Below are 10,251 nucleotides of genomic sequence, written 5' to 3' on the forward strand. Positions count from 1 at the left end.
GGCTTCGTGGTTGGTTTCTGTATTCAACAGCAACATATGTATCCTACAGTAGCTTTAATTCTATAGTAGAGTTGGATGCTTTGTCTATTCTTAGTGCAGCCCCGGCCGTACTGGAGGTTTCGTCCTTCAAGTAAATCATCGCACCTGCGGTCTAATCAATCGTTATAATCGTTGATGACTTTAATAATACTTCTGAAATTAAAGGTAGATGCAGAAGCTTAGATATGAAATGTATAGTTGTCGTTCATTCAATCTTCTTCGTGCACATATGCTTATCCTGGAAAAATGGCAATAGTATATCATTTTATACACTTGGATTCGATCTTTTAAGTAATCTTATATTCTTTTAAATCAGAAAACAAAGTGACAAAAAACAATGGGTGAAGATTTCCATCTTTAAGTATTCTTATATTCTGATCCCTTCATGATTCTCAGTCTCTTGCAAGAGCAAATGAACATTCTGCAAACAAAACACAAACAAAAATTTGAGCTTATTGGTAATTCAAATGACAAAAACAACAAATGAAGTTCCATTGTAATGGACACTTACTCCCATGGAACATCTCCAACAAGCATCCAATCACCATCTTTATCTTCATAAGTAGGAGCATAATCAGATCCATCGTACCCTTCCCTCTCCGAGTATGCACCTATTAAAATATTGCAGACCAAAGAACAGATCAGAAACTATTGATTTAACCCTTTTTTTTCCGTCTCAAAAGAAATGATTAATGCTTACCAATGGTGAGCTTGAACATTTTTTCCAAAGCCTCTAGGAGTTGAGGATAGCTTTTGTAAACCTTGAGATCAATCTTCCTAAGATAAGGAGCTCCGTCAACACTCACTTTCACATACATCCCTGTCGCTTCAAGGACATCCCCATGTGGAAAGGGAGTCCTACGTGTTGAAAAATCAAAGCACATGGGGTGGCTGGAAAAATGGTTTTGGGCGGCTAATATAGTCAAATTTAGGCAACCAAATTGTTGAAAAAATAAAGGGATAATTTGTAACATCCCAAATCAAGGTCAGTGACTAAATTGCAAATTTTAAAAACTATGTGCTCGATTTTGAAATAAGTTAAAAGTTTATGGATTTAATTGAAGAAAGTTGATGTTGGATTTAATGGTAAAGTTTGGAAATAACAAGGGTATTATGGTCTTTTTTAAGAGAAGATTTTTATTCTCTTTTTAAGGGATATAAAAACGTGGGAAATGAGATAATTTCTCCAGAGTATTCTTATGTCTTCTTCTTCCTCCTCTCCACCGTGAAGCCTTGTATAAGGTAAGTGGGTCTTCAGTTGGTTAATTCTTTCATTTTATAGCTTGTTTTGATTCTTGGGATGTTAAGAAAGATTAAGGAAAGCTTTAGGTGGCTTAAAACTCAAAGATTAGCAAGTTATGAGAAATTAAGAAAAATAAGTTTTTAAGTGAATTTTTGAAATAGAAGGAGTTAATAGATTTTGAAGTTTAATTTGACTTGTCAAGGGTTAAATTAAGAGATATTAAGTGATAGAATGGGTTTTAGAACATGTTGGAAATTTAGTGTGATTCTTAAATGCCATGTAAATGATAGAATTTTGAGTTTAAAGAAGTGATTATGGAGTAGAAATGAGTTTAAGCATGTGTATGAAAGTTAGGAATATTAAAGGGAGTGAAGTATGAAGCGTTGAGCTGAAAATGAAGTGATTTTCGAGCTAAAAATATGATTTCTGGGCTAGGGGAATCAGTACCCATTCAAGGGGAACCGATACCCCTTCAAACGAACAAAAATTTCCAGAATGTCATGAGGGAATCGATACCCCCATAGTAGGGAACCGATTCCCCCTAAAGGAAAATTGTGAATATTGGTTTAATAAGTTCGTTTAAGTTGCTAGTATCAAATTACAAGGTGTAGGTATCTAATAATTGTCTTAAAATGTATAATTATGTAGATTCAGAGCCTAATCAAGTTCCGAAATCATTGAAAAGTAAGATCGATCAAGGGGAAAGATAAGAGATTGGAATTGACAAGTTAGTTTATGATGTTTAACAGAAATAAGACTTGCGACAAGTCTATTTCCTATATTAGAAGGCCTGAATGTATGATCATATGCATATGTTTGATTTGGGTATATGTGATATATATATTATAGTATGTATTAAATGATTTGTGTGAATGCATGCAGTGTGATAAGTTATAGGAATTAATATGAATGATCTATATGATTACATGAGAATGTGAATAGGTTATATGATAGGTGACCATACATGTTACATAGTAAATGTGATCAATTATAAAAATCAATATAATAGATTTATATGACTACAGGAGAAGGGTAATGAGTTAAATAAGATTAGACTATGGAGTAATATGGGAATAATATATTAGTGAAGGGAATTGAGTATAAATGATGATGCCAAACTATAAGATAAGTGTTATAGAGAAGAAGTATATTTAAAGAGAATTATGGTATAGGATTTAAGTAAAATTTAACTAAATAAATAGATTAAACTGGTATAGATGGAAAATGAGATAAGTTAGGTAGCATTTACCTAGGAGATAACATAAGATTATATGAATAAGTAGCATAAATGACATAAGGAAAACTTATGTGTTATATGATTTAAGCATTGAAATGAACAAAAGATATATTCAGGTGAAGTTATTCGATGATATGAGTATATGCCATTATTGTACGGTTTAGATGAAATACTATACATGAATAAATGTGATTGTGTGAGAAATGATAGAAACTATATGAGAACATGTATATGTGAAAGTAATCTATGTGATTATATGTTATATGAATACAAGAACCTGAGATATGTAACATGTGAATTATATGGAAATAATCTACGTGTAAGTGAACTATGTGACTATGTGATTATATGAAAATGTGATAATGAGTTATGTTAAAAAACTATGAGACTACGTGTCCAGGTAATATGAATATGTGAACATGTGAAATGACATAAATGATAATGCCCATGTTATGTGTCATGAGAGCTAGGGGTATAGTTGGCATGCCAAGAGTCGAGGGTCTACGCAGTCCTTCGGGACATATATATATATATATTCTTTGGAACATGTGTGAAGTCTTGTGAGACACATACTTGATCCCTAGTATATGTATATGATTCTTAAGGAATGATATGTGGTCCTTATGGACATTATTATATGGCACTTCAGTGCATTTCTACGCGGCACTACGGTGCAATTCTACGTGGCACTTCGGTGCATTTATACGAGCTGTGGTGACAGCATTAGTGCACAACCTCTATAGACTCACATATCTATAGTTCTCACATGTGTTCATGGGCTAATAAAAATAATAATATAAATAAACTTGGTATGATTATATGTTTGTTTCGTTGTGAACTGATATATGTGCTATGATGTGATAATTAAGGATATTATGGATAAGAGTATAAAATTATAAGGAATAATGTACAAATTGATAATAATAGAAATGATTGTACATAAATATGTATGTTTTGATATAATGATATGTGTGTTTCTCGTGACATGGTACAAGTGCATATATATGTTGATGTATATGTAAATGAGCTATATAATTTGATAGCATAAAACAGTCATGCATGATTAGTGGGTATGAATTTCATTATATGTGTTTTTTTATGCCTCACTAAGTCATTGACTTAGTGTGTGATTGTTTCACACATAGGTTACAGAAGCGAGACGAGAAGAGAAGAAGAGTAAGACAGGTCAGTACCTCCCTTACAAAATTTCAGAACAGAAAATAGAGGATTTAAATGTTTTTGGTTATTTTGAGTATAGTTGGCATATACTAATTGGTTGAATTAGTTATGCTCTGATTGATTTTGGGTATTGTGGTCAATTTATGTAACTAAACCGCTTTTACTTTAATGAAAGATTTAAATTTTCTTTGAATTTTGTTAAGAGTCAAAGTTTGAAAAGTCAATGTGACGCCTCAGACTCGTATCCGAGTCGGGTACGGGTTGGGGGTGTTACATAATTACTAAATTTAATCCCTAAAATTTAGGGTATTTACAAATTAGTCCTTAAGTTTCAACTATAAATACCCTAACTCATTTAGCTTCAAAACCATCCCAAAGCATTCCAGTTTTCTTCCAATACTAGAGAATTTAGAGAGTTTCTTGAGAGTTGTTTTCTCCTTCTTATCAAGAGAGAATTATCATTGTTTTCTCCTTGGTAGACAGAGAGAAGTTGTAATTCCTATTTTCTCATAGTGAAATTCTTCTACCGTTGCCCGTGGTTTTTACCCTATATTATTTAGGGGTTTTCCACGTAAGTTTTGTGTCTTCTTTATCTTCATTTTTATTTTCTCAAATTATCATTTGTGATTTTTCTCTATCCGATAGCCGTCTTCCACAACAATTGGTATCCGAGCCAGATTTGAGTGTGTAATATCTGCTTATTGTCTTTGTGGTTGCCACCAAAAGGTGGATCCTCCAACATAAGAAATTAAGAAGATATTACTCATTCTTTGAAGGTTCCAGAGAACTATTCATGATAGTGAAATAGTGGGAGCTATCCGTAAAAGAAGCTATGGAAACGAAATTTGATATTGAAAAATTCAATGGGGGAAATTTCTCATTGTGGAAATTGAAGATGAAGACCATCCTGAGGAAAGACGGTTGCCTAGCAACTATCAGTGAAAGACCGGTGGATTTCACATATGACAACAAATGGATCAAAATGGACGGGAATGCTATGGTAAACTTTCATCTAGCATTAGCAGATGAAGTATTATCAAGCATTGAGGAGAAGAAGACAACTAAGGAGATATAGGATCATCTCACCAAACTGTACGAGGCCACATCGATGCACAATAAAATTTTCCTTAAGAGGAAATTGTACACTCTCCGCATGTCAGAATCTACTTCAATGACGGAGCACTTAAACACACTGAACACAACGTGTTGAACTTCTACTTCAAAGTCTAACGGATTCGTATGATCAACTCATCATCAACTTGACAAACAGTAATGTCACCAGTCTAGTCTTCGATAATGTTGCAGCTGCTGTTCTACAAGAAAAAAATCGACGCAAGAACAAGGAAGGTAGACAAGTAAATCTGCAACAAACAGAAGCGTTGACAACGACGAGAGGGAGATCAACAGAATGTGGCCAAAGCAGCAGTCACAAACATGGTAGATCGAAGTTGAGAAGCAAGAAGAATTTAAAGTGCTACAACTGTGGAAAGAAGGATCACTTGAAGAAGGATTGTTGGAGTCTAAATAAAAACTCTAATCCACAAGGCAATACCACAAACACTTTAGATGATGGAGATACTCTATGTTGTGAAGTGACAACCACCGTGGAAGGCAGAAAAAGATTTGCAGATACATGGCTCATTGATTCAGGAGCAACATATCACATGACCTCAAGAAGAGAATGGTTCAATCATTATGAACCTGTCTCAGGAGGATCTGTGTATAGTTGCAATGATCATGCCTTAGAGATCGTTGGCGTGGGAACTATCAAATTGAAGATGTAAGATGGAACAATTAAAGTTGTTCGAGAAGTGCGGCACGTGAAAGGCCTGAAGAAAAATTTATTATCCTACGGATTGTTGGATAATAATGCAAGCAAGATTAAAACACAGAAAGGAATCATGAATGTGTTCCGTGGAGCGCTTGTGGTGTTGAAAGGCGAAAAGATAGCAACAAACTTGTATATGCTGAAGGGAGAGACTTTGCTAGAAGTAGAAGCCTCTGTTGCCTCATGTAGTTCAGATTCTGCAATGCTATGGCATCAGAAACTTGGACATATGTTAGAATAAGGAATGAAAGTCCTTGTGGAGCAAAAGCTACTTCCGGGATTAACAAAGGTATCACTTACTTTGTGTGAACATTGCATAACAAGTAAGCAGCACTGGTTGAAATTCAACACATCAAATTCCAGAGGCAAAAGTGTTCTAGAATTGGTTCACTCTGACGTATGGCAAGCACCAGTTACACCCCTAGGCGGAGCAAAGTACTTTGTCTCATTTATTGATGAATACTCTAGGAGATGTTGGGTGTACCATATTAATAAGAAGTCAAATGTGTTTTCAACTTTCAAAAACTTCAAAGTGCGGGTGGAACTTGATTCTGGAAATAAGATCAAGTGTTTCAGAACAGATAATGGAGGAGAATACACAAGCGAAAAATTTGATGACTTTTGCAGGAAAGAAGACATCAAAAGACAGTTCACAGTGGCAAACACTCCTCAACAAAATGGAGTGGCAGAGCGGATGAACAAAACCTTGTTAGGAAGAACAAGAGCAATGTTGAGGGATGCAAGCCTAGAAAAATCATTCTGGGCAGAAGCAGTCAATACCGCCTGTTATTTGGTGAATCGAGCTCCATCAACTGCAATAGAGCTAAAGACACCAATGGAGATGTAGACTGGTAAACCAGCTGATTATTCAAACCTCCATGTATTTGGAAGTATAGTGTACGTGATGTACAACTCCCAAGAAATTTCAAAGCTGGATCCAAAATCCAGGAAATGCAAATTCTTGGGATATACTGATGGAGTCAAGGGGTATAGCTTGTGGGATCTCATTGCCCGCAAAGTGATTATCAGCAGAGATTTTATCTTTGTAGAAGATAAAATACAAAGAAAAGAAGACGATGATAATGCTGAAAAGTCAGAGACTATACAGATACATGTGAAAAAGGAAGTTGAACAATGAGATCTTCAGAAGCAGAACCAACACATGATGAATAAGAACTAGAGAGTTCTGAAGCTCCAACAACTCATCAATCAGATCGTTTGAGAAGACGTCCCAATTGGCACTCAGATTATGTTATAGAAGGAAATATTGCATACTGTCTTTTAACAGAGGACGGTGAGCCATCAACATACCAAGAGGCAATAAACAGCTCAGATGCTTTATTATGGATGATGGCGATGCAAGAAGAAATTAAATCACTTCATAAAAATAATACATGGGACCTTGTGCCACTACCACAAGGAAGGAAGCCAATTGGTAACAAATGGGTCTTCAAAATCAAGCGAAATGGTGACGATCAAGTGGAGAGGTATCGTGCAAGACTGGTGGTCAAAGGATATGCTCAAAAAGAAGGTATTGATTTCAATGAAATCTTTTCTCTTGTGGTTCGACTAACAACAGTTAGAGTAGTTTTAGCAATGTGTGCTACATTGAACTTACATCTAGAGCAGCTAGATGTTAAAACAGATTTTCTTCATGGAAATCTTGAAGAAGAGATTTATATGCTCTAGCCTAAAGGTTTTGAAGAAAAAGAAAAGAAGAACTTGGTTTGCAGGTTGAACAAATCTTTGTACGGTCTAAAGCAGGCGTCGAGTAGTTGGTATAAGAGATTTGATTCCTTTATTATGTGCCTTAGATATAATAGACTTAATGCATACCCTTGTGCTTATTTCAAAAAGGTCTGGTGATAACAATTTTGTTATATTGTTGTTGCATGTAGAAGATATGTTGGTTGCAAGACCCAACAAAGATCATATTGAATAATTGAAGGCACAACTAGCTAGGGAATTTGAAATGAAGGACTTGTGATTAGCAAACAAGATTCTAGGAATGCAAATTCACCGAGATAGAAGTAATAGGAAGATTTGGCTTTCACAAAAGAATTACTTTAAGAATATCTTGTCATGATTCAACATGCAAGATTGTAAGCCAATTTTTACCTCTCTTCCTATTAACTTCAAATTATCCTCCAATATGAGTCCTAGGAGTGAAGAAGAGAGGATGGCGATGTCTCGACTACCATATGCATCGGCAGTGGGAAGTTTAATGTTCGCTATTGTTGAAAACATTTTGATATTTCGATATAACAAATTAAGTTAAATGAATTTTAAGATTTTCCAAATGATTTTCTAAGTATATTCGATAGAATTATTCGAATATCAAAACAATACTCCAAATCTTTCAAAGATCATTTTTAATCCTTACTCAAAGTGTAAAATTAAGTTTTAATCTTAAAACAATTTCAAAATAATTTTACAAAGTATTTCGAACCATTTCAAAGCCAAAAATTCCAGATTGCTCAGAGGGAACCGATTCCCCCCCAAGGGGGTATCGATTCCCCCTAAATGGTTTGGCTCCGAGAATTCCAATATGCTCGGAGGGAACCGATTCCCCCCCAGGGGGTACCGATTCCCCCCTTGTATAACGGTCGAAATATTTGAATTTTACACTTAGGGAACCGATTCCCCATAGGGGGTACCGATTCCCCCCACGCTCCAAACTGTTTTATTAATTGTTTTCACACTAAAACGGCTATATTATTTTCTCTAATCATCCCCAACGTTTAGAAGTGATTCAAGGATAAAACCAAATGAAGATATCAAAGCTATGACAGATAGATTTTCAACGATTTTCAATGGTCTCAAATCATATGGAGAGATCATTTCAAATGAAAAGCTTGTGAGGTAGTTAGTCTACTCCCTCCCAAAATCGTGGCAATCAAATAAGACGGCAATCATCGAGTCTAAGGACTTAACGTCCTTAACTCTTGAAGAGCTAATTGGGTCACTCCTCACTCATGAAATGATGCTCGAAAATGAGGTGGACCTCGACAAGATTGAAGAGACACCAAAGGAGAAGGAGAAGAAGAAAAACATTGGAGTTGCTCTCAAATCCACAAAAGATGAGAGTGATTCGAATGACGATGACGAGGAAATGGCATTGTTTTCCAAACGGTTCAGAAAAATGATGAGACCTTATCGAGGAAGAAAATTCAAATGAAATGAAGGCCTAAAAAATGAACCGAAAGAGAATGACCCAATCATTTGCTACGAATGCAAAAAGCCAGGGCATGTCAATATGATTGCCCACAATTGAGAAAAGGGTCAATCAAGAATAAGCACAGGGCTCATGTGGCTACATGGAGCGATGAAGAAAGTTTCGATGAAGAGGAACAAGAAGTAGTTATGCTTGATGGCTAAGATTCTAAGATCTACTCATCCGATTTTGATGATATCCTATGATGATTATTAGAGGAATATAATGGGTTGGCTTCGATTATGAGAAATTATTTTTAAAATATAAAAATGATGTTTCAAAATTAAAAAATGAAAACAAACTCATATCCAAAACCAGCAACGATCTTGAAAGTAAAATCAAAGATTTGAAAATCAAACTAGAAGAGTTTGAAAAGAAAATTTTAGATTTGCAAAATTTACTTTCAAAGATCAATGATGATCATCAAAAGAAAATTGAAGATCTTAAAACTTCTTTTGATAAAGTTGGAATAAAACATTTTGAAAAAGGTGGAATTTCAAAATCCAACTTTGTTAGAAAAAGTTTTAGAAACTACAATCATAGAGGTCCCCAAAGAACCTCTAATGGAAAAATCGTTAGAAGTATGTGGGTTCCTAAAGAACTCATTACTACTAAAGATAAAAATATCCTACACAAATGGATACCTAAGGGGACTAGGATTTTGGAAACTAATGAATATGGACCCAAAAGAATTTGGGTACCAAAAATCAAAAATTAATCTATGTTTGTAGGGAAAGGAGTTTGCTACAAGGCACGGGAAACAATTCAATTCATGGTACCTTGATAGTGGATGCTTAAGACACATGACCGAGACAAAAGCCGGTTCATTAAGCTTAACGCCAAAATGGGGAGAAGTGACTTTTGGAGACAATTCAAAAGGTCACATTGAAGGTATTGGTACAATAGTAATACCTCTTCCATACAAATTAAAAATGTTTTATATGTGAATGGATTAAAGCATAATCTATTGAGTTAGTCAATTATGCGATAAAGGATTCATGTCTTATTTGAAATTAATGGTTGTAAAGTCATTGATATTGCATCTAATCAGATTATGTTTTGTTGGTCATAGAATAGAAAACATATACATGGTGCATTTAGATTCTTTGATATGACTAATTTATGCCTATTGCTAGGATGAACATGATATTGGTTATGGCATAGGAGACTAGGACATGCTAGTATGAGTGTTTTTGCAACGGTAATTCAAGGAGACCTAGTAAGAGGGTTGCCTAAGCTTAAATTTGATAATGATAAAATCTGTGATGCTTGTGCTAAAGGAAAACAAAAGCGTTTCTTTTAAATCCATTAATATATCAACTAGTAGAGTTTTTACAATTAATCCATTAGATCTTTTTGGGCCAACTAGAACTACTAGCTTGGGTGGAAAACATATGCATTTGTCTTGGTAGTGACTATTCTAGATATACTTGAGTTCTATTTTTAAGTACTAAGATGAAGCATTAGAACAATTCATCACGTTTTCAAAAGTAATCCAAATGAAAAAGGTT

The 10,251-nt window shown here is 34.8% G+C and overlaps 1 protein-coding gene across 1 annotated transcript; it reads right to left on the reverse strand.

The window, feature by feature from the left end:
• Positions 1-378: 378 nt before the first annotated feature.
• On the reverse strand, positions 379-877 carry LOC120188803 (auxin-induced protein 22D-like). The gene is made up of 3 exons (XM_039192196.1): positions 740-877; positions 551-650; positions 379-460 (listed from the first exon to the last, which is right to left on the reverse strand). The coding sequence occupies exons 1-3, from the start codon at positions 855-857 to the stop codon at positions 397-399; spliced, it is 282 nt and encodes a 93-aa protein (XP_039048127.1). The 5' UTR covers positions 858-877; the 3' UTR covers positions 379-396.
• Between the last annotated feature and the right edge of the window lie 9,374 nt (positions 878-10,251).

The sequence above is a fragment of the Hibiscus syriacus genome, unplaced genomic scaffold (genome assembly GCF_006381635.1).
Source record: "Hibiscus syriacus cultivar Baekdansim isolate YM2019G1 unplaced genomic scaffold, ASM638163v2 tig00116951_pilon, whole genome shotgun sequence".
NCBI lineage: Eukaryota > Viridiplantae > Streptophyta > Magnoliopsida > Malvales > Malvaceae > Hibiscus > Hibiscus syriacus.